The sequence below is a fragment of the Gallus gallus genome, chromosome 5, assembly GCF_016699485.2.
Source record: "Gallus gallus isolate bGalGal1 chromosome 5, bGalGal1.mat.broiler.GRCg7b, whole genome shotgun sequence".
Lineage (NCBI taxonomy): Eukaryota > Metazoa > Chordata > Aves > Galliformes > Phasianidae > Gallus > Gallus gallus.
In genome coordinates this window covers 54,332,050-54,355,650 of record NC_052536.1, presented here as the reverse complement: position 1 = coordinate 54,355,650, position 23,601 = coordinate 54,332,050, and the positions used below count along the sequence as shown (strand labels likewise).

Sequence of the window (23,601 nt, the reverse complement as noted above, 5' to 3'; positions counted from 1 at the left end):
TCCATGGTTCCCACTGGGGTGGGATGTGATGGACCATCCTGGAGAGCTGAATTTGTTACATCCCCCATGCCCCCAAAAACCCGCCTGGGTGAATTCACCCCGTCAAACCTTGGTGCCTGGAAAGCTTCCTCCCTCATCCTGCCTCCGAGCAAAGCCATGTGAGTCACTTCCCTCTGGGTTCCTCACTTTGTCAGGAGCCTCCTTTCTTGCCACCAAAAGCACTGAAGGACACTTATTGGTGTGCTGTAGACCATTAGCCACAATAATTACCACTGCGCAGCATCCTGCAGTGAGCCAAAGGAAGCCCCTGCCCTGATCTTTGGCTGCTTTATTGTGCTTTCCCCTTTTGCATGGGAGGCTGCCTTCTGACGAGCCTGCCCGGCTGCTCATGTGAATTAATGAGGTTCTGCCACACTTAATTGAGAGCGCTCTTTAAATTGGGGGTTTCAGGGAGGAAATGCTAGAGCCCGAGGGAGCTGAAGCAAAAGGAAATATTTATAATGCAGCAAGTTAATTATAAATGAGCAGTTTAGCCAATTTTGTTGTTCAGCCTCCTCCCCACCCCCTGGAGACCTTGGTGTTTTGTGCTCCACCGCTTCCTTTCAGTCCTAAGGCAGCAGCAGGTCCGTGTTCACACTGGGGCAGCAGTCATCTCATGGTTCCATGCCGTGCTGTGGTGGGATCCCACCCCCTTCCCAAGGCTTGGTGCTGCTGCTGGAAGGGGCTGGTGGTACTGCTGATGGAACCTTTAGCGATGCCTCCAGAGGGAACAGGAATTGATCCCATTGTGAGCAGCATTCAAGGCACATGTGTGCCCTCCGGCTGCACCATCCCCTGGGATGAAGTGAGCATGCCAACCTCTAAAGGGAGGAAGAAAGCTGGCACAATGGAAATCTTTACCCATACGCTTTGCAGGGTTGGTGCTGAGCCTTCCCACAGCAGGACAGCTTGGAGGGGTGGGCTGACAGATGTGCACAGGCTTGCAGCATCCCTGGCCCCCTTCCCTCTTTTTAATTGCCTTGGGCACACATACGTGTTCTCTCCCGTGTCTGCTGCATGCAGATGTGCACCAGAAGGTGCTGGGGGCTCACCCTCTGCGTCCTGTAGCAGCTGTGTCAAAGCTGGTGTGGTTTTGTGGTCCCAGCCTGGGGACTGTGTTCCCATGCGGTGTCTTAAGGCAGGTTTGGATCAGTGAGCTGGGTTACGTTGGCACCCATTAGCAGATCCAGGTGAACTGAGAAACCAGAAGGAGCCTTGGTTTGCTCCTTGCTCCTGCACTGTGCAGCAAGGCTGAGTGCATGGGGACGTGGGGTCCTACAGCAGCACAGGGGGACACTGCATAGGGATGGCAGAGGCAAGTTGCCATTTGGCTGCAGGCAGAGCACGAGGGATGCTCTGTGGGTTTCCCCAGCTGTGCAGGGGAACTTGCAGTATGACTTTTAGTCTTTCTGTTAGACTTGTAGACATAAATTACACCCATTTCTCAGCACCCAAGTGCTTTCTCCATGATCCTGAGCAGCTGTAGGGTAACTGTGACTTCCCCATAGCTTGGCATGCTGATTACGGGACTGCTCTGCCACACCCCACGGTGGGAAGCCCTGATCACAGGCAGCTGCAAGTAGATGAAAACTGATGCACTGAGGGCATCCCTCCTGCCTGGAGATAGCTGGGAGGTGGGAATGGTCCCTGCCCCACAGCTATCACTTCAAACAGCCAGTTGGGATGACAGTCCCAAATGTGGCCAAAAATGCAGCAGGGTTGGCAGCCAGATGGGTTGTTTAGGGACAGTTGTTTCAGCTGGTCTGTTTGACAAAGGACAGCTAGAGGTCTCAGGTCTCACCTCTGCCCCTCCATCCTCTTACCTTCTACTCAGGGCAACTTTCCCAAGCAGACAAAAGCAGAGAGAAGCCCATGCCTCCCATTTTCCCTGCTTGTGGAAAGACCAGAGCATACCTATCTCTCCCCTTCAGAGTCAGCGTTTCTCTCTCAACCAGCAGATGAGCATTTCTTGTGTTGGCAGCAGTATTTGGACAAGATGGGAATGATTTTCTCCTCTACTGGGTTTGGGCACCACGCTGTTTCCTGCAATGGCTGGGGATGGGATGGCAGGTGACATGTCCTGTGGGACTTTAGGGGGATTTTTGGGCACTTGTAGCTGTCAAAAACTTGTTGGCAGAGCACAGAACTTAATGGTTCTCCCACCAACACAGAGGCAGGCGCTGGGACCTCCTGCAGGTTTGTTAGGCTTGGCATGAGCCAGTGGGTAGGACACATTCTTTGGTTGTTTTTCTGACATCTCTGGAAAAAAAAAATTCTGCTGATTCCCATTTGGATTAAAGAAAAAAAAAAAAGTTTAGAGAAGGTGAATCAAGTGTTTCATTCAAAACTTGTGTTTTTGGCAGCAGAAGGAAGGGCGAGCAGCCCAAACTAATAAAGCAGAGGGCACGGAGGCGTAAATACAGTCTTCTTGTTCAGAAAAGTCTTTTCATTTGCTTTAAACTTGACCAGATCTGTGGATAAGCAGCTTCTCTCGCCCTTGGCACGCTGGGGGTGATGCCTGAGGGGCTGCCACCTGCTCGCTCCTCAACTTCTCCTGTCCCCATCCCATAGCCACGCACTGCAGAGGCTCACTAATTTTCTGCTTTGTCCTCTTGGCAAGCTGTACCTTGAGAAATCCGGATGCACAAACATTTCCCATTTATGCCTCTTGAACCAGAGTAAATATTTTGGACTCCATTGGCTTGCAGAAATCAACTGGACTATCAGTAGTTGTCTGCATGCACGGATGTGGGAGCACAAGAGTGCCTTGTCCAGTTCCTTCCCTCGCAAAGAATTGCACTGTGGGTTAGCCCTCATAACCACCTCAAACTCCATCTTAAAGTTAGGGATGGGTTGTTTCTTCAGGTCCGACCTGAAGGGGATTTATTTTTTTTATCCTTTTTCTTCTTTCGGTGGAAAGGTAGGGAAAATACAGTGGGGAAAAGAGTTGGTCTTGAACTGTTCCTTCAGAATATCTGAACATGCGGTGTTATTTATGTGAGCATGGCTCATTAGTCTGTTGGTGACATCCTCCCAAGAACATGACAGACCCTGAAAACCTTTGGTGGGTGTCACCAGGTGCACAGCAATGTAACTGGGATGACCACATAGGGCTCTGCATCAATCACTGTCACGGATCTTGGGCTCAGGGGGACGTCCTTTGACAGGGGACATTGCCATGTGCTTGTTCCCTCCTAATAACTAATGAGCCCCCAGGGGAGCTGTCCATTTTGTGCCGAGAGATTCTCTTGTTGGTATGTCACAGCCTTCCTCCAAGAGTGGAGCCTTCAGAGCTTGTAAAAACTCTTTTTTTCCTCACAAAGAGCATTCATTGAGGCTGTACAGCCAAAACTTCAAGGGCAGAGTAGAGTTAGTACAAGAGAAATCTCAGTGTAAGATTTCCAGTCTGATACAGCATCACTGGGGCAGAGCTTAGTCACAGGCAGATGGCATAAAGTACACTGTATATAAAAAGTGTGTATTCAGTAGATCAGGTAATGTTCTGGAACGATCAGCAGTGAGTTCAGAATACAGAAAATTGAGCCTATATTGATATAAAGTAATGTGAGAGCACGATGGAACGTCATAGATGGTTGGCTCTAAAGGGCAGGAGACATTAATGCCATTTTTTTCTGATCCACTCTCTTTGTCTTGCTTTTCCCCACCCTCTGCAGGATCAGGAAGAAAATAAAGGGGCCACAAGCTGGCCTGAGTTCTACATCGATCAGCTGAACTCAATGGCTGCTGTAAGTATTTCTGCAATGCTACAGCACTGATGGCAAAGATTTAAGCCAGGAGAAATGAAGGGAGAGGTTTTATTGTTCATTGGACGCAGCTCTGGAGAAAAAAAGTTCTCCAAGGCACAGGGGTCTTTCATCTAGCTCCAAGCCAGAAGGCTGCAAGACTGAGGGCAAACAGGGATTTTCAGGCTGGTTTTTAAGGAAGCTGTCTGGTCATTCAGTGGCAGCGAGGCACCAAGCTGCTGCTGCAAGGAAAGTGAGATCCCTGCTGCTGCTCTGTTCCCTGCTGAACTGGGTGGTGGTTGTGCTGGGTGAAAATGAAATAGCACTGTGGGAGATACAGTTCCTGGAAGGCAAGGCTGCACTGGGAGACCTGGGAGATGCCCCATTGACTCCAAATGTGAATACAAGACCCTGTCCCGTTTGGGCTGAAGGGCATCCCTGCAGCCCCCCACTTACACAGGTGCACATGGGATGCACAATTACGGGAAGGCTAAAAGACCCAACCTCTCTCACCTCCCACCACAAGTTAGCACCTTTCCCCTGTGGAGTCCCTGTTAGCAGTGCCTTAGTCCCCTGCATCCTCCCAGCCCCATAAGTGTCTCTGCTTTACATCTTTCAGAGTTGGTTTCAGGTCCTGACTCCATCTCCTGCACTGCGGTTTGGCACATTGGAGTGCTTGTGGTCCTTCTGCTTGTGCCTGCACCTTGTTTCAGCTTCACTTCTTTCCTTTTGCAGAGGAAATCACTGATTGCTTTGGAAAAAGAAGAAGAGGAGGAGAGAAATAAAACAATAGAAAGTTTGAAGACTGCACTGAGGACGAAACCAATGAGGCAACTCTCTTCATTTCCTTGCTTTATTGTTCTGGTTATAGCTTTTGATTTGTATTCTCTGGCAGAGGAGTTTTAGAATAGAAATAGAAATGGGACGAGTGCAGGATGGGGAGGAGACGTGGGACACAAGGGCTCTGAAACTGTATTTGCCTTTTTGAATCACCTCGTCATTTTGCTCCTTTTCTTCAGTCTTTTTAGTTGCAGGGAACCATCAGCTCAAAATCTTTCACATGCCTCAGGTTGAATTCTGATGGGGAAGTGTTTCGTTGTAATTGCACCGCCCATTGTGGGTGTAGAAGACACAGCTCTTGTTTGCAAATGCGTTGCGCTCCATTTCAATTTCTCTTCTGCAGTGGTTCTGGTGGTAGTAATTGAGAAGGAGTTCCCAGGGTTGGCAGTAAGCAGCTGGTCTCCATGAAGCCCAGCACTCATGGGTGCTGGCTCCTGCCATTCTCAGGTGGCACCCAGCCTCTGTAGTCTGCACTGAAACTTCCAAGAGTGCTCAGAAGTGCTTTGGGAGTCCATCACACTGAAGTCATGGGTTGATGGTTGGACTAGGTAATCTTAGTGGTCTTTCCCAACCTTAATGATTCTGTGAAATTCAGAGGGATGCAACAGGCTATGTAGAAAACTTTACCTGCTGGATGTATTTTGGCTTTCAGAGAAGTGAACAACAAATTTCCTATTGACTTTCCTGGAATAAGGTCAGCCTTTCAAGCACAGAAATCAGTTTTCACTCAGACTGCCATAACCCCTTTTGTTGCTGCATATGAACGTTAGTGGTTGTAAATTAAACTCATCCCAGTGCTGGGATGTTTTTTGGCTCACTTGCTGTGCAAGCCCACTCTTTTGCCAAAACAGAATGTACCCAGCCACGGTGGCATCAGGCAAAGAGGTGTTTTTGGAAACATGTGCAGTGTGCAGTGAAGGAGGGTGGGTTATGTCTGCATGCTTTGTTGAGTCTGCCTCGGGCACAGCATGCATTTGCAGTCTGCTTGCTATTTAGCAGCATTTGAAGTCATCACCAAAACCTAAGATCTCTGCTTAAAAATGTGTGAGATGTGCACAGCTGAGGAGGATGTGGATGGAGAGGCAGCAGGAGGCAGAAGGTCCAGCAGAAGTAGAGGGAGTGGGCCTGGCTGTTGTTGGGGTTTTTGTGGGCTGGCTGCAGGTGGTGAGAAGACAGCTACGCTGTTGGGAAGCTTCTTCTCATCCTCTCCAAAACTGGTCCTAGAGGAGCCTGATATCAATCTGAGGTTGGGGATAGGGGAGGCTTTGCAGCAGCGTGGCTGCACCATGGCAAGTTCTTCACCTCTGATTGGAAGGATGGAATCTTGCAACCGTGTTGCTGTGCTCTGGGCTGTAGGAGTCCTGCAGGCTTTCTGCTATCCAAAGGACCAGACCATTGCAGGAAAGCATACAGAAAGGCGTTATGGATTTACAAGAACAGACAAGTCAGCCCTATTGGTGAGTTAAGCAGTCGTTTGGCATTTGATTTTAAAACATCCCTCTTCCTGACAGGTTTGTAACCCGATTCATCGACCTGGATGGCTTGTCATGTATTCTGAACTTTCTCAAAAGCATGGACTATGAGACAGCAGAGTCTCGAATACATACCTCGCTCATTGGATGTATAAAAGCACTAATGAACAACTCCCTGGGCCGGGCTCACGTCCTGGCCCATTCGGAGAGCATTAACGTAATCGCTCAGAGTCTGAGCACAGAGAATATTAAGACAAAGGTGGCAGTGCTGGAAATCATGGGCGCTGTGTGCCTGGTTCCTGGTGGCCACAAGAAGGTACTGGAGGCTATGCTGCACTACCAGAAATACGCCAGCGAACGGACTCGTTTTCAGGTGGGTGCCTCTCGACTCACTTTTTTGCTCCCAAAATTTGGATCTGGGTCTGGGCAAACTATCACCTTCCCCAGAGAGCCCAGATCAGCATTCTTGTCCTTTTCTTCCCCTGGGTATCTGAATGCCATGTATGCATGATTTGCCATGGCCATGTGAATTTTGATGCTCTGGGAATTACCCCAGACCAATGCTGTATCTGATGAGAGCCACAGCTGAGCAAAGAATGGGAAAAGTTATCTAAGGCAGTTTCCCCCAAGAGTGCCTGCTTTTATAGAGTTGTCAGGGGTGAAAGTAAAGCTGCAGTACATCTGGATGGGCAGATGCTTGCAGGCACAGGTTCTGGATGGGCTGTGCTACATCAGGCAGCAGCTGTTGCATCAGAAAGTGTCACCAGTGAGCTACTGTGGGGACTTTGGGACCACCAGGAGTAGATCATGCAGCCCCTGGACTGTTAACTTCCACTGTACATTTGACAGACGCTGATCAATGACCTGGACAAGAGCACAGGACGGTATCGGGATGAAGTAAGCCTCAAGACAGCGATCATGTCCTTCATCAACGCCGTCCTGAGCCAGGGGGCAGGCGTGGTGAGCTCTGGGGCTCTTGTACAGGGTGGGCTTTTGGTGGGCTTGGGGTTTTCAAGAGGCTTTTTGAGGAAATGCACCTTGCTGTGTTGACCCTAGAACTATCCCTCACAGGAAAGCCTGGATTTCAGACTCCACCTGAGATATGAGTTTCTCATGCTTGGAATCCAGCCAGTCATTGACAAACTAAGAGAGCACGAAAACTCAACCCTAGACCGGTGAGTGGGGGTACACAGCCCACTGTTGTTTTTCCCGTTTCCTTACATGCATGATTTCTGGTTTTTGGACTTGGCCTTTGGGGAAAACCACATGGATCTGACTCCTCTTTAGGAAATGCTTTGGTGTCACCAAATTGAGAGTAGGAAAAACCCCATCTCTGCTGTACTCCCACAGAGTTGAGCTGGGAAGGATGTGCCACCCTGGTGGGATGCTGTCAGTCGTCCTCCTCCTCTTCTCTTCCAAGAGGCTCCTTGGAAAGGCTGTAATTACTTTGCCCTCTGTCTTTCTGAATTGGTTTTTCAAGCTGGCAAGAGTGAAGGCAAACATGTGGGGCTCTGGGAGCTCCATACTGAAGTTCTCACTGATGTTTCAAGTCCCACTTGTCTCTGGACCACTGCCTGCTCGCGGGCTGTTCTGGAAGCTGTTCTAAACTGGCTGCCTTTTATTTACCGTCCTGCACATATCCAGTTTTAATAGGCTTTTTCTCTTTCCTTTCTTTCCTCAGGCATTTAGATTTTTTTGAAATGCTTAGAAATGAGGATGAACTGGAATTTGCCAAAAGATTTGAGCTGGTGAGTGTGAACGTTACTGGCGCAGAGATTGGCACTTGATGTTACAGTTCCTTTTAAAGGTGCCTACGTAGACTGGAAGAAAGTTCTGGTTTTTGGATCAAATTTGGTGGCTGTAAATCTGCCTCCTGTTGTCCTGCTCTATTGCTTCATCTCTCTTCTCTCCTGGCTGCGCACCAGTACTCTTTGACCTTCACTGGGAGGGGTGGCTTGTAGGGGTGGTTGCTCTGGAGGCCGGACCACACTTTGCTCTCTTCTCCAGGTTCACATAGACACCAAAAGTGCAACTCAGATGTTTGAGCTGACGAGGAAGAGGCTGACTCACACAGAGGCGTACCCGCACTTTATGTCCATCCTGCACCACTGTCTCCAAATGCCTTGTGAGTACAGTGTGGGGGGCAAAAACGCACGCTGCCAGGGGCTTCACAGCACAACTCCCCTGCCTAGGGGGCTGCCACATCTCTGCTGCTTCTCTCAACCTCTCCCCTTCCTCCTATCCAGATAAAAGAAGCGGCAACACTGTCCAGTACTGGCTGCTGCTGGACAGGATCATACAGCAGATCGTCATTCAGAGTGACAAAGGGCAGGACCCCGACGCCACTCCCCTGGAAAACTTCAATATCAAAAACGTTGTCCGAATGTAAGTGCTCATCCACCATTCTTTGGGTTTGCTGCATGAGTTCAGCTGTTCAAGAGGGATGGCAAGGTTTGGGATTCATCCCTGGCAGAGTTGGATCATTTAGACCTACTCAACAAGACGTGCATGTGAATTAAGCTCAACCACTGTGTCCTCAGTGAGCTGTTTCCCTTGACTGTCACTGTGCCTTACTCACTGCTCACTGCTCTCACAGTGATGTTTCTGCTCCTTGGCTGGACAAGTCACAGTCCCTGGAGGGGAGCAGAACACACCAGTGTGCAAACCCTGCAGCCAGGAGCCGTGGGAAGGCACAGCTGAGCTGTCTGAAATACCAGCGTGGGTGCTGCACCCCGCACAGCCCCAGCTTCTCTGCACTGTGCTTCTCAGTCACGTTTTTTACTGGCCATGTTTGTTGACCACATGAGGGATGTCTCACAGCACTGCTTGTCTCCTGCTTTTAGGTTAGTCAACGAAAATGAAGTTAAACAGTGGAAAGAGCAAGCGGAAAAAATGCGGAAAGGTGAGTGATGGAAAAATGCAAGGAGTTAACTCTGAGCTGAGCGTGCACAGCAAGCTGGGCAGATAGCATTTACGTATTGCACTGAATGGGCTCTGTGTGAGTGCTGAGTCTGTACTGTGCTGTAGGGCTTACCAAGGAAGTAGATTCTCATTTCTTCATGGGGTCTGCAGCACAGAGGCAGCTTTGGTCAGGGTATGGCACACACTCCCTTCCCTCAGCTGCATATGAGGAAAGTGTGCACCATGGGTTTTATAACCCCACGTGCTGCTGTTTGCTGTACTGGAGTGTTCATCACATTAAAATGGATTCACGGGCTGTTGTGGGGGGCTGTTTCAGAGCACACCGAGCTTCAGCAGAAGTTGGAGAAGAAGGAGCGGGAGTGTGATGCGAAGGCCCAGGAGAAGGAAGAAATGATGCAGACGCTGAACAAGATGAAGGAGAAGCTGGAGAAGGAGTCCAGCGAGCACAAACAGGTCAAGCAGCAGGTGGCAGATCTCACGGCGCAGCTCCACGAGATGAGCAGGGTGAGGCCCCAAACCCACTCCCCATTGCTACCTCATCCCAAATCCTCCAGAGTTGCTGAGGAGTGATTTCAGGAAGCTAAGATGCACAGGGAGCTAAGAAAGGTGCTTGTTCGTAGGGCCACCAAGATGACCATCCCTGGGGATGGGGCATCTCATCTCTTTATCTGCATTTGACCTCAGTCAAGAGTGCTGAAGCCTCTGTGTACTCCTTTTGCTGCTTAAATTTTGGCCAAAAACAAAGGTGTTTTTTGGATGGTACCCTCCCTTTGTGTGACCAGTCCCTCCTCTCTTTCTCTCTCAGAGGGCGATCTGTGCTGCCGGCCCTGGAGGACCTCCTTTGCCACCAGGAGCTCCTGGTGGCCCTTTACCTTCTCCAGCTCCAGGATCCCTCCTTCCCCCTCCACCTCCACCCCCACCCCCAGGGGGATGTCCCCCACCGCCACCGCCACCCCCACCTCCTCCAGGTGGCCCCCCGCCACCTCCTGGTCCCCCACCCCTGGATGGGGTGATGCCCCCTCCAGGAGCACCACTGGGCTTTGCCCTCAAGAAGAAGAGCATCCCACAGCCGACAAATGCCCTCAAGTCCTTCAACTGGTCCAAGCTGCCTGAGGTAAGCCAGAGGCTCTTCATTTGCACTTTCAGAGGGCCATGTTGCTCTGCAGTAGGACACTCCAATGTGCAGTGCTCCTTCTGTCTTTCAGAACAAGCTGGCAGGCACTGTGTGGACCGATATAGATGATGCAAAAGTGTTTAAAATCCTGGATCTCGAAGACCTGGAAAGGACATTCTCTGCCTACCAAAGACAGCAGGTAATGTGCGGCCGGGGCTGTGCACAGGCATCTGGGACAGACGCCGTGATTATGAAGTTACTTGGTGTCACATGTGGTCTCAGAACACTCCTCCTGCCATTATTTCATTCTAGTGCTTTGTTTGCCAGATGGACTCGATCTGGTTTATCCTCTCATTTGCCTGCTGGTGCCTTCGCCTTGAAATGGTAGCTTCAGCTAGATGTGACTGACTTCACCCCTGCCCATGTACCTGACCGCGTGTGCCATGGCACGGGCATGCCTGTGTCATGATGATGGATCACAAAACAAACAAAAATGACAGGGAATGTATGAAAATAGCCCCAAGATGTGGCCACAGTTGGGTAGTGTTTTTGGATCTCTCTTAGCAGCCACTGCTTCATGTCTCTGTATTGGGTGGAAAATTTATATCCCTCTCTGGCCAAGAAGGACTAAGCTTTACCCACATCTACCATGGGTGGATCTCTTCTTTTATTTTTGTAGTGAGCCCAGAGCAGTATGTGAGCTTTGAACAAAATGCAAGTCCCAAACCAAAAGAATGACAATGCAGACAAAAGTCTCTGCTTTTTAATCTCCTTCTCAAGCAATATGGCCCCAGTTTGAAAGGCATCAAAGCACATGAAGAAAATAAGACACTTCTCTCACCCCCGGCAGGAGCATTAGTGCTGGCAAGCTATGAGGTTTTTCAGAAATGCAAGAGAAAAAGTGAGGGAGAGGCTGAAAATGTTATGCTCACCTGGCTGCAGGGTGGGCAGGAGAGGCCAGGCTGTCCTGCTGCGGCCAGGCTCAGACACAGGGATGAGGCTGGGAAGGAGCAGACCCAAACGTAATCTCCTTAGATAGTGTGAGAGCTTAATCTCTTCTGGAGGCTAATGGAGGGCAAGAGCAGGGTGGATTAGAGCAGAACAAATATCAAGAGTAACAGACCACGAGTAGGTGCTGCCCTGGTGTGCTTTGGGAATAGGTGATACAGTGCTGGCTCTTGCTCCCCACATTTTTGGAGCTTGACCAGTGCCTCCTGAAGGTGGAAAAGATGAGATGGAAGTTCAGAGGAAGTGAGAATAGAAACCTAGCGTGGCAGTGGATGGTTTGCCCTTTGGCCAGAGTCAGAGAGTCACCTGATGTGCTGCTAATTACTGCCCGGCAGAAATCTGAACGTTATTTGGCGTGACTGAGATCCTGCTGAGTGAGGTGGCTGCTTAGTTTGGGCTCAGCAAGGAGGAGGAGATGCTGCAGGGAGAGCTGTGACATGGGTTTGTGTCCCAGATGGGATAAGCACTGAAAAGGAGCTGAACATGGGAGCCAGAGATAAGGTAGGACTGGCAGAAGGTGTTCCCATACATGAGAGCATCTGGAAGGGAGATAGGGAAAGAGGAGGGGAAGTGTTACCTGTGAGGTGCTGCTGTGGCTGGAATCCAGCTGGGCTGCTGCCAGTCCCATCCATGGGAGCATGACACATAAACTCATTGTGGCCAAATAAAGCCTCTAGGTATCACTGCCTGGTGCAAGTGAAGCTCTGTGACAATGTCCCTGGTACCAAACACATGTCCTCACCCACCTGTGAGTCCCCAGGGTGCTCATGGGGCAGGTGGGGCCCATGGAAGTCCCCCACAAGACAGGGTCTTGTTCACTCCAGCACCTCCTGAGCATGCAAAGCTGTGCTGTTGAGATGAAAAATGCAGCTCTCTGAGGCAGTTTCATTCTTCTCTTACTGGGTTGTGTACTCTGGAATGGTGACAGTAAGGAGGTGGCCAAAAATTGTAAATACTCCTTACTTTTTGCCACCACTACAAAGTTTTGGTGTCTGGAGCGTCTCTGCTGGTTGGCACTGAAATTGGTTGCCCAGGGAGCTGTGAGTGCCTCCATCCCTGGAGGTGCCCAAGGCCATGGATGGGGCCCTGGGCAGCTCAGTCTATCTGGTGGGGGGCAACCAGCCCATGGTAAGGGGTCAGAACTGTATGAACTTTAAGGTCTTTTCCAACCCAGGGCATTCTGTGATTCTATGGACAGGAGCTGTGAGTGTGCCTCATCACTCTGGCCAGTAAGTGCAGTGAGAACTGCCTGTCCTTTTGGGGGAGGATGATAAAAACTAATGTCCTGATAGCTCACAGCAGGGATTTCTCCTCCACATTCCCTGTCTTGAGCCCTTTGCTGAAAGTCACATACTCAATGGCCATTTCTCCTGAGATATGACATCTGTGGGGCTTGGGGCATCAGGATTTGCTCATCTCTTCATGCTGAGGAGTGTTGTTGCCAGGTGCAGTAGATGCCCCCGTGGGTTGGAGGCAACTTTGGAGTTACTTGTGAGGCAGGGACATCCCTTACCCTTTATTGTAGGTGAGGTGGCTCTGTTACAGATGAGATTTGGCTGCTTGTGTTGCTGTAGTGCCTGCAAATCCCCATCTGAGTAGCACACAGACTTAATTACATTCTTAGTTGTAAGCATCTCCTTGAATGCATCCTCCTATTGTGGAGGACTGGAAACGTCCCCTGCCCCTAGGACTGTGTATCAGCACTTACCAACCTTGCTAGATACAGAAGGAAAACACACAGGGCCATCGCAAATCGTTGTGTCAAACACCTTCACCACCTCTGCTGATCCGTGGAGTCCCAATTCTGCCTTGGCAGCAGCCTCAGGTCTGGCTCAATCATAGGGCTGCATTTTTCATCACATCTCTCTGAAATACAGCAATAGCAGCTTGGGTATCTTTATTTAGGGCTGTCGGTCCCCCTTTCCTTGCAAAGCCGCTGCCGAAGGAAGCCCTGGCACCTCCGCTGAGTGGCTGGGATGCTCAGCAAAGGGTTGGTTCCTTCTTTTCTTGGCTGATGTTTCCTTGTCTCCTGGCACGTTCTGTTCTGCTTCTGGGCCGCAGCCTTATTTTTCCACGCTCTAGGAAAGCTTCACACGTTGTTGTTGTATGTCTTGAACCTTTGCTGGGAACCATTTGCATACTGTAAGCCACGGGGAGAGAGGGCTCAGGCTCGGGCTCAACCCCCTGCCAGGCACCCGTGGCCAAACCTGGGATGTTCTGTGTCGTCAGCAGAGCCATTTCCCATTCTCCCACCAAACCAAACCCACACACGGTTCCTGGGCTGATAAAGTGCTGGCAGCTGGTCAAGGGAAAATCTGCGTCACCTCCGAGCGGAGGGGTGGGAGGAAGAGCTCATGTAAATGAACTGCATTTGGAGCCTCCCTCCCTCCGGCTGACCTCTGGCCACTGCGTGCCTTCTTTTTTTAAGGGAAACAACAACACCCAACACACAACAAACTACTTCTGCACCTTTACAGTCTCCCTCCCCATCACAGTGCTGCTGGACCTCGAGCCAAGCCAAAATAAAAACCAGCAAAACACACTCATAGAAAAAAAGGACGCAGCCCAGCAAACAAGGAGGGAAAAGTCCCCTGTGTGTGTGTGTGTGGTCTCATGGTAGCGGCTTTGCTGCACGTGCTTCCAGCCTGCTGAGCAGGGCTGCGGGGTCCTGGGAAGGGCGAAGTGCAGGCTGGGCACCGGGGGAGCATCCCTGCAGGAGGACAAGTCAGGGGGAAACGTGTTGCCATGGAGAATGGTAAAGTTTTGCTGCGGCAAGATTTGCTCCGGGATGAGAATCTCGTTATTTCCACTTGAAAGCCCTGTTTTTCCTGGCAGTCGTGGTGACATTTCATCCTCTCAGATTCACAAAAACCAGCAATTTTCTTCCCTGGCGCGGCGGGCTGAGCGGTGCTGCGTGGGGCCGGCGTTGGTGGCAGGGCTTGGCAGGGTCCCCTGCGTGTCCATAGCATCCTAGCGCCAAAGCACCTTGGTGTGACCCATCCGTGCAGCATCCCCCCTTCCTTCCCTCCTCCTCCTCCTCCTCTGCATCCCTTCATCCCCACCGCTCTCCCACCCTCCCTTTTTTGGCACTGGCCGACCCCGAGCGCTTTCCCCCTTTCTGCCCACCCCACTGTGTGACGCCCTTCCCTTGACCGTGCTTTGATTCCTTTGGGTTTTGCTGAGATCACTGAATTGCATGTGTTTTTACTGCCTTTTTCCATGCTTCTGCTATGGCTGTAGGACTTCTTTGTGAGCAGTAACTCCCGGCAGGTAAGTGAGCATCTGCAGTGTCGGAGCGGTGAGGGCAGGGCTGGGGACACAGGGACGCACGCCGTGGGTTGCAGTAGTATCATAGAGTCATGGAATCACTGGAGTTAGAGGGGACCTTTAAAGGCCATCTGGTCCATAGCCATGAACAGTGACACCTACAGCTCCATCAGGTGCTCAGAGCCCCATCCAGCTTCACCTTTATGCAGGGAAGCCGAGGATTGCTGGCAGAACCTGCCTGGAGGCTCCGTTAAAGATTGAGATAAACAAGCTTGTACCTACAGGAGGAGCTCAGCAGAGTTCTGCACCACTTATCCCAGCAGTTTCCCATTCCTTATAGGTGTTCTTTTAATTCATGCAAGAAAAAGAGTAAAAAGTGGGGCCTTCTTTGCTTCTTTTCTACCCTTAGAGTGGTTGTTCTATCTCTGAAACATTCAGTGCTCATCTGCAGCACGTGGGACCTTGCAGCTCTGGGTTATGTTCCTCCCAGCAGGGTTGAATAGCCAGGTTTTAATTTCTTAACCTTACTAAAACATGTCACGTGGTCAATTAAAACTGTGCTCAACCTGAGCTCCTCGGGCAACCCCTGTGAGATCACTGTTACCTTTATCTGCCCGTCCGTGTGCAGCCACAGCACTGTGCGTTGCCGTTCATTGGAAGGTAACGGCTGCTGAGGAGATTTGGGTGCTCGTGCCACAGGGATTCGTGCTTTCAAACCCCTTGTTCTGGAAGCATTGCCCTGAAAGAGCCTCAAATGCTGCAGGTTGCATTTGGAAGTCTGGTAGCTTTTGCTGGTGGATTTGCTGTTGGGACTGGTGCGTGAAGGGCAGCTGCAAATGGCTGGAGAACAGGACAACAGCAATCATGACTGTGTGCAGCCACCCATAATGAAGTATTTCATGTGAGGACTGAACGAAGTATCACAAATATGTATGCTAAGAAAGCCCTGCTTTATTTATTCAGCAGCGCTTTTGCGTTTGCAGATTCTTAAATCTTCCCTGTCTGAGAAAATATTTACATTTCTAACCAGTGGCTTCAAAGCCCGTTCTGGTTTATGAAGTGACTTACTGTATTTCAGTTGCAGGCTATGGGTTTTGCCCGTAACCCGTGGTGACACTCCTGATTAATGGGGGCCCGCTGTGCATTGCAGTGGTATGTGCTGAGAGTACTAAATGCCTTCTCCATGGCTTTTCTCCATGCTTTTTTCTTTTTTCTCCCTATTCTTTTTGCAGAAGGAAGATGCTATTGACGACACGTTGAGTTCCCGGCACAAAGTTAAGGAGCTCTCAGTCATAGATGGCCGGAGAGCTCAGAACTGCAACATCCTTCTGTCCAGGTACGGCTGCTGGGGAGGCCAGGGGTGTCATGCCCCAGCCTGGGGGTGCTGCTCACCCTGGGGGGCACCTGCACCCTGTAAGCTGTAGCCTTACACCTTCCATCGCAGGGTGACGTGGGACAGGGAGATGCTCTAAATGGGATGCATAGCCCCAAGGGGGGCTTGATATCACCTTTTCTCTTCTTCAGCTCGGGTTTTGTGTGCTCTTTGGTGGCTAAACGGGGTCTTTGCACTCTGGAGAAAAAAAAAAGATCCAACAGCAGTAAAATCCAACTCCATTAAAAATGGTCACTGCTGCACCGAGCTGCTGTTCTGCTTTTGTGGCACCAAGGGCCAGCCTCCCCAAGCAGTGCAGTGAGTAGGGTGGGTTTGTGGGTGCATTGCCCAAATCCTGCCTTGTCCGACTGCAGGGCAGCAGGGCCACTATGGGCAGCCCACGTGGCTTCCTTCCCGGGCACGCTGCAGGCTAGTGTCTGCAAACAAAACCTCCGCGTGGGGAACGGTGCCTGGTTTCTGCTCTGCATTGCTTCTAGGGATTTCCTTATTTCCTCAAATGCAGTAGTAGTCAGAATAACAGGGATTACAGCGAAAGTGGAGCTTAGAGCAGCTTGTGGATGAGTGCATCCGCATCAGCAATCTGCTAGAGAGCAAAGCAGCAGGACCAGGGCACCGCCTGGGTTGCTTCCCTGCATTGCATGCAGTCAGAGCAGGTTCAGGTTAATTCAGCAAGATGTTTGTGCACACAAACACACAAACAGCCCCTTTGGCATGAAGGGGAGCTACTCAAGCATTTAACTACAGGGGTGTTGGAGATGCCTCTCTGAGTAAAGGTCTTTATATCCCATCACCAGCCAGTCTTTCTCTTCTAGCGATGGCTGGAAATAAGTTGTCATAATTAATCCAACAGGAATGAGCACTGCCTGTCTGCCCTGCCCTTTGGGTCCCTCCCTAAAAGACCAGCAAGTGGGGTGTGGGGCTGTGTGATTTTTCCCAGCGTCGTGATTTCTAAGCACTGGTATATTTAGCAACATAAATATATAACATGCCAAGGAGGAGTGAGCCCTGACTGTCAGCAGATCTAGACCTGCTCTCCTCTAGCAGTTTGCACCCACCTGGGCTCTTTCCTGCCCCAGAGGAGGCACCAACCCAGCGTGAGCTGCAGCCCTGGAGATGCTGTGGGGTCCACCCTGTGCTGCCTGCACCCAGGGACCTCTGCAGGCTCAGCTCAGCCCCTGCATCTCCAGCAAACCCTCTAGCGAGCCCTGTGAGCAAGACAGAGCAGCAGATCTGTGCTCTGCTGCTGCTGCGGAAGGCTGGGTGTTGTAGAAGCGAGCCGACTTTCACATGTGAAAGGACCTGCAGGCATGGCCCCTTGTTTAACCCAGACATTTGTAAGCTAAACAGCTATTGTCTGGCTTGCAGCGTGGAAAGATTACGGCCAGTGAGATACTTTATCTCTCTCTGTAGATTTATTTTTTTGCCCGCTTTCCTTGCTTTGGGAGAAATTACTGCACAGTGAGATCACTGAATTTTCCTTCAGCTTGTCATGCAGCACAAGAATATTTTTAACATTTCCTCTTTTTTTAAGAACGCTCCAGCAGTGCCGATGCCGGTGCATTGCTGCATCTTGCTCAGCGAAGCCCTGCCTTTGCCTTTGCTCCGGGTGTACATGTGTGTATTTTTAGCGTGCTGCCTTCTGCAAGATGCAAATCAGGGCTTTGCTCCATCCCTTTCTGAGCGTGCTGGCGGTGAATGGCTCGTTTGATTCCTCTCTCCAGCGAGGTGGTGGCGAGCATTTTTCTCAAATGAATGTGGCTTTTCAGGAGGGCGCGTCCCCTTCCAGGCAGAATTTGTTTTTCCCCTTCACACTTATTGCATCCTTCCCCGGACCCTACAAAAGCCACGCAAGCAAGCCCGGGCTGGCAGGCTGTCACTTTGCATCGCCGAGCTGCTGGCCTTAAATCCCTGTGACAGCAAGCACCGTGACCCCGTTCCTCTCAGAGGGCTCGCGTTCGACAGCTGCTGCCAACAATGATAATTATTGTGGTTATAGATAAGCTTCTAGCTTTCCCTGGCCCCTTTCCCATCACATTGTCTGAGAAGCTGTTCTCTTCTGGCGCCCTGTGATTGCTCTCTGCCGATCCTGAAGCAGCCTCTTGTTCTTGGCGTGGTGTTTTGATGATTTCTGAGAAAAGTTTGTTCAGCCCTTTTATTGTGCATCTCTATTTTATTATTAGGTTTGCTTTTAATGAGCAGGGCTTTAAAAGGCACGCTCGCCGTTCAGCACACACCCAGAGGCAGTCACAGTGGAGCTTCCGCTGTGCGCTGTGTGAGAGGTAACTGCCCACCAACTGCCTTCTCCTGGGAGCGTTTCTTCCACCCAGGGATCCTCCAAGTGTCTCAAATCAGCAAGTGTCCAGTTTTTACTGGGTGGGGGCTGATGTGACACTTGCTGGTGGCCTCAAGCTTAGCACGGCTGCTTGGGTGTAGTCTTCATACCCAGCATCAGAGATCTTGTCCTTCCAGGCCACTGCCATCTTATAGAATCAGAATCATTCAGGTTGGAAAAGACCTCCAAGATCCTCAAGTCCAAACCCAGCCCATCCCCACCATGCCCACTGCCCATATCCCTCGGTGCCACATCTCCATGGTTCTGGAACCATGGTGGTGATCCCACCACCTCCCTGGGCAGCTGTGCCACTGCATCACCACTCTTTCTGAGAAGAAATGTTTCCTAACATCCAACCTGAACATCCCCTGATGCAACTTGAGGCCATCACCTCTCGTACTATTGCTGTTACCTGGGAGCAAAGGCTGACCCCCACCTCGCCACCACCTCCTTTCAGGGAGTTGTAGAGAGTAATAAGGTCTCCCCTGAGCCTCCTCCAGACTGAGCAATCCCAGTTCTCTCGGCCACTCACTGTAAGACTTGTGCTCCTGACCCCTCACAGCTTCATTGCCCTTCTCTGGACACACTCCAGGGCCTCAATGTCTTTCTTATAGTGAAGGGCCCAACACTGAACACAGCACTCGAGGTGCAGCCTCACTATTGCAGGGTACAGAGGGACCATCGCCTCCTGCTCCTGCTGGCTGCACTATTTCTGATCTTATGTGACAGGTAGGGTGTCCCCAGGACACGGCTGCTTATCTCTGCAAGCAGCATAGGGATCCATCATCCTGGATCTATTCTGCTTGTGCTGTGACCCTACCAATTATCCTGGCCACTGCTCAGTACAGTCTTTGTGCTTTCTTCTCTGGTTCTGGTGAGATTTTAGCTCACTCCTCTTTTAACAAACCTCTCTACTGAGATTTTCTCAAGTACTGGATACTGGGGCAAGAGATGAGGGAGGACCAGGCTGAGAAATCTGAGCTCTTAAGGAACAGAAGTTTACTTGCCACTGCTCTTCCACCTGTCTCAGTGAAGGTAATCCTTCATTTCCAGTCTTGAACATAAGGTCTCAAGCTAAGCCAAGCTCTCACTAGTCTAAAGGGTCCTGCACCTTTGCTGTTCAGCTTTGTGTTCCAAAAGCTGGCTCTAAGATCTTCGTCTGCTACCCAAGCAATGTCAGGATGGAGGCTCCTGTGAAAGAGGTTGGGAGGGACCACATGAACCTGGCCATGCTGATGGGTGGCTGAGGACACACTCCTCAATCTGTCCCATTGCATGGATGCAATTAATCCTCCTTCTTCCTCTTTCCCCTAGGCTGAAGCTCTCAAATGAGGAGATCAAACGAGCCATTTTGACGATGGATGAGCAGGAGGACCTCCCGAAAGACATGTTGGAGCAGGTGGGCATTGCATCCTGCACTCCTCCTGGTTGGCGTCATGCCTTATACTGCGGCCATACATAGTGTTTGGGGTCGAGCTGTGGCTCTGAGACACATGTTGGGCCCCAAATTATTTGCCAGCTTCATATTGAGAACCATCTGAAGGGTAGTTGGAGAACCAGGAATGCAGGCAGCTAGGTTGTAGCATCAGCACAGAGGGCAGAATGGCCTCTCTGTTATGTGCTGGTACCCGGGTCTGTCCTGGGACCCCATGCTGACCCATTTGGTGGCCAAAGATTGAAGGTTGTGTTTGATGGGGGTTATTTTCAAAAGCTTTCTGAGCATTTGTGCAGTCCTCGAAAAAAGGAATTCAGCTTTTCACCCCCTCTAGGTGCCTTTAGAAGCATTTTATTCACCTGTCCAAACTTTCTGCCTTCACTAATGGGGAGTTGCAGTGAGAGCCTCTCATATCTAGCTTGGCAGATCTGATGTGGAAACCTTGATGTAGACTTAGCATATCTGTTGTAAAGTCAGAGTGGTGGCAGGGCAGAAGTGAGAGATGCCAATGTGATGTGGCAGAGGGAGGAAGGACAAAGGGACAGCTGGAATGCACTTATTTCATAGGTCACCATACAGATTGAAAAGGCAGGAGATTCAAGTGACCAAATCACTGCTTTGTTCATGAAAAACTTCAGAACTGTGCATGGATCTCACGTCTACAATTGTGCTTCCCCTTAGCTCCTGAAGTTTGTTCCAGAAAAGGGTGACATTGACCTGCTGGAAGAACATAAGCATGAACTGGATCGCATGGCCAAGGCTGACCGGTTTCTCTTTGAAATGAGCAGGTGGGCTGACCCGTGGGATGTCCTGGAGCCTGGATGGGCAATGTGCCCCGCTTGCTGTTTTTCACATCAAGAAACGTGAGGGTAGATGGATGGGAGGGCAAGCAAGGTGCTCCTGTCCGTACGGATCACTCATGATGCTGCATGCTCCAGATCAGAGCTGTGCATCCCAGAAAGCAGCAGCAGACAGAGCAGGGGATGGGGAGATGAGTCTCACTGAGCATCTCCCAATGCACTTCCCCTCTTGCCTGGGGAAGAAAAGCTCAGTCTGGCACAACTGTGCAGAAGGGTCCATTGTCTGCATCATGGTCCAGGTGGGAAGTGCTGCTTGAATGATAACAGTGCCACTGCAATGCTCCTTTCCCCTCTGCACTAATATATCCTAATGAATACTGAAGACTGATAGATGTAAATTTTGCCCTGCTGTATAGATAAGTTCCACTCATCACCTTCAGGAATGACTCATCCCCAAGGCTCCTGAGAATATATGAGACAGAGAGGAAATGCCATTTCTTCCTGATCCTGGCAGCAATCATTTATGCCTTACAGGTCTTGAGGGACGAATAACCTTATCTTTTGCATGCACATCCTCCAGGGGTTCTCGTTTAAAATCTTGAAGCTCGTTATTTAAGTCCAACTGAGTATGGAGCTCTTGGAAATTTTCTCTGAGGAATTTCTTAGCTGAACTTCGAGCAAGTCACTGGTTTGAAAAGTCAGAGAGTTTTGTGATACGACTTCATTCCAGCAGATCAAAAATAGAAACGCTCCTGTTCTCCCTGAGAAGTGCACTAACGAACACCACGGCAATGCACTGTGGGGTTGCTGAGTGTCAAAGGCAGACAGGACAGAGCTGTGAAGTTCAGAACCAAGCCCTCGGGGCTGAAAGATGGAATTAGCCTTCCTCTTGCAGGTTACCTGTCTTTCTCCTGCTAAAATATTGCTCCTTTGCCTTCATCTTTTGGAAGCACAATGTGCTGATGCAGATATTTTCCTTGATTTCCTGCGTAGCTGTTTAATTTGCCCTGCGGTCTGTGACCAAGTGTGATGTCTTTGTCGCCTCTGATCAGTACGTCAGCCTACCCTGTGGCCTTGGCTGTGAGCACATCTCCCATGGGTCCTGGTCCAAGTGACTCAAATCAGGCTGCCATTTGCGTACAAGTGAGATCTTGTTTAGTCTAAACACAACTGACATTGGCAGAGCCATCCCCTAAATTGCTCAGGAAAGGGCTGGGTTGGGATGTACTGATGGCTGTGCTGCCCAGGTCCAGGGGGACACTGTCACTTGGAGCATGTGAAGGTCAGGTCTCATTAGCACTGGTAGCTGATGTGTCTGCCTCCAGCCACAGCTCACTGCAAAGCCGCTGGGAGCACAGATCTCATCAACATCTCTGCTCAGGAGTGGTCATAAATGAACTGAGTATTCATAGCAATAGAGTGCAAAAATGCACTTGTTGAACCTTCTGTGTTCAGGATAGCTTACACATGTGCTTAAGAACCCATCAGGATCTGCCCAGTGATGGCTGTAGCTTCAGTTGTCATTTTTTTTTCCAACCAACATAGGTTCCAGGGGAAATGCAGTCATTACTTTTTAATCACCGTGGCTCAGGCGTGCTTTGTAAGCCCGGCTGTGAACAGCTGGGCAGCAGAGCTCTGCCTGGAGCAAGCAAAGCTCAGCCTGCACCTCTCCTTTTTTTTTTCTGGCAGGATAAACCATTATCAGCAAAGGCTGCAGTCCCTCTACTTCAAGAAGAAGTTTGCAGAGAGAGTTGCAGAAGTCAAACCCAAGGTGGAAGGCAAGTGACTGCATCCGCTGACTGCTTCTGGTGGAGATGGCAGGGATGGAGGGAGCTGGTGGCCACGTTCTGGCCATGAGAGCACTGCAGGGCAGGGGACCGATGCAGGTGCTGTGGCTTGCAGGTGACATCCCGCACCTCTCTCCTTGCAGCCATCCGTGCAGGCTCCAAGGCGGTGCTGCAGAGCAGCAGCCTGCAGCAGCTGCTGGAGGTGGTCCTGGCCTTCGGGAACTACATGAACAAAGGACAGAGGGGAAACGCCTTCGGGTTTAAGATCTCCAGCCTGAACAAGATCGCGGACACAAAGTCCAGCATTGACAAGTGAGCATCCCCTGCCCTCTTCCTTAGTAGTTTCTATGGTCTCCGGCGGTGCTGGAGGAATTGAGAGGTTGTTAGCACTGCTCCAAGCACACGGGTGGGTGATAGTGGTCCCATACCTCCTGCCTGGCACATCCCGTGATACAAGCATCCCGGGTCACAGAAGGTTTAGAGGGAACTGAGCTGTAGTCAGCATGGAGATGAGTGGGGGCATTCCTTTCTGAGCTACTCAATGGCGGTCATGGCTGATGTGGAGGACCACGCTAACCTAGCTGTTCCTTTCTCCTAGGAACATTACTCTTCTGCACTATCTCATCACTATTGTTGAAAAGAAATATCCCAAAGTCCTCCGCCTGCATGAGGAGCTGAGAGACATCCCACAGGCAGCCAAAGTCAAGTAAGCAGGGATTAGGGTGGGTTACACGGAGCTGTGGGGTTGTATCTCCTCTTGCTTTGGCCTGCCTTTCTGCATCGCACTCTCATGGTCCGGCACCCATGGGGACAGAAGAATAAAGTCAGTGTTGCAGCAGGCATCACCTTGTGGCTTTAAATCCCAGCCCCTGCAGCCAAAGGGTGGTGAGCCTCTGGCTGCGAGGGAGGAGAGCTTCTTACAGCAGCCGTTTCCTGCTGTTATCTCACCGCAGAAGCATTTAATTAATTTCTAATGGTACGTCAAGTAATCTGGTAGGAAGCGGTTGCAGTGTGGCTGCAGATAAAAGGCAGCTCTTTATCTGGGTGCAGCGCGGAGGCTTTGCTGTGTGGGGCACCGGCTGGAGGGGCTCGGTGCCCTCTGGGTCCAGCACTCCTTCTGCCACCAGCATGGAGCTTTTGATGCCTATAATGCACTTGGGGACCCTGCAGGCTCATGGAGTGGGCTGCTGCAATCTGGAGAGGCCCCGTCCAGCAAAGCCCTTAAGCACGTGCTTAGCGTTAAGTGCACGAGGAATCTGCTGTTGCTCTGCAAAGCCCTCAAGTATGCGCTTAAGTCCCTCTGAAATCAATGGGGCTCTATTTTGGTCTTAAAGTTGAGCAGGAGCTTATGTGCTGTGCTGCTGTGGGGATCTGAGCCTGTGACAGGGAGTCAGAGATTATACATTTCTGCGAGCAGCGCTCGTGTGGCTGAGAGCATTCGCCTATATA

At 50.6% G+C, this 23,601-nt stretch overlaps 1 protein-coding gene across 6 annotated transcripts in view; it reads left to right on the top strand.

The window, feature by feature from the left end:
• The window catches only part of DAAM1 (dishevelled associated activator of morphogenesis 1), an 80,921-nt gene that overhangs the window by 49,484 nt on the left and 7,836 nt on the right, over positions 1–23,601 (top strand). For 4 of the 6 annotated variants that reach the window (NM_001322368.2, XM_046941857.1, XM_015287501.4 and 1 more), the window contains 19 exons: positions 3,714–3,785; positions 4,518–4,612; positions 6,134–6,467; positions 6,944–7,054; positions 7,166–7,269; positions 7,776–7,842; positions 8,102–8,219; positions 8,341–8,479; positions 8,938–8,996; positions 9,333–9,520; positions 9,822–10,130; positions 10,222–10,329; positions 14,379–14,408; positions 15,638–15,741; positions 19,445–19,529; positions 20,247–20,353; positions 22,055–22,143; positions 22,296–22,464; positions 22,751–22,858. In NM_001322368.2, the coding sequence (NP_001309297.1) occupies positions 3,714–3,785; positions 4,518–4,612; positions 6,134–6,467; positions 6,944–7,054; positions 7,166–7,269; positions 7,776–7,842; positions 8,102–8,219; positions 8,341–8,479; positions 8,938–8,996; positions 9,333–9,520; positions 9,822–10,130; positions 10,222–10,329; positions 14,379–14,408; positions 15,638–15,741; positions 19,445–19,529; positions 20,247–20,353; positions 22,055–22,143; positions 22,296–22,464; positions 22,751–22,858 (2,396 nt within the window). The remainder of the gene's footprint in view (positions 1–3,713; positions 3,786–4,517; positions 4,613–6,133; positions 6,468–6,943; positions 7,055–7,165; positions 7,270–7,775; positions 7,843–8,101; positions 8,220–8,340; positions 8,480–8,937; positions 8,997–9,332; positions 9,521–9,821; positions 10,131–10,221; positions 10,330–14,378; positions 14,409–15,637; positions 15,742–19,444; positions 19,530–20,246; positions 20,354–22,054; positions 22,144–22,295; positions 22,465–22,750; positions 22,859–23,601) is intronic. The other 2 variants (XM_046941859.1, XM_015287503.4) reach the window with 1 other exon arrangement.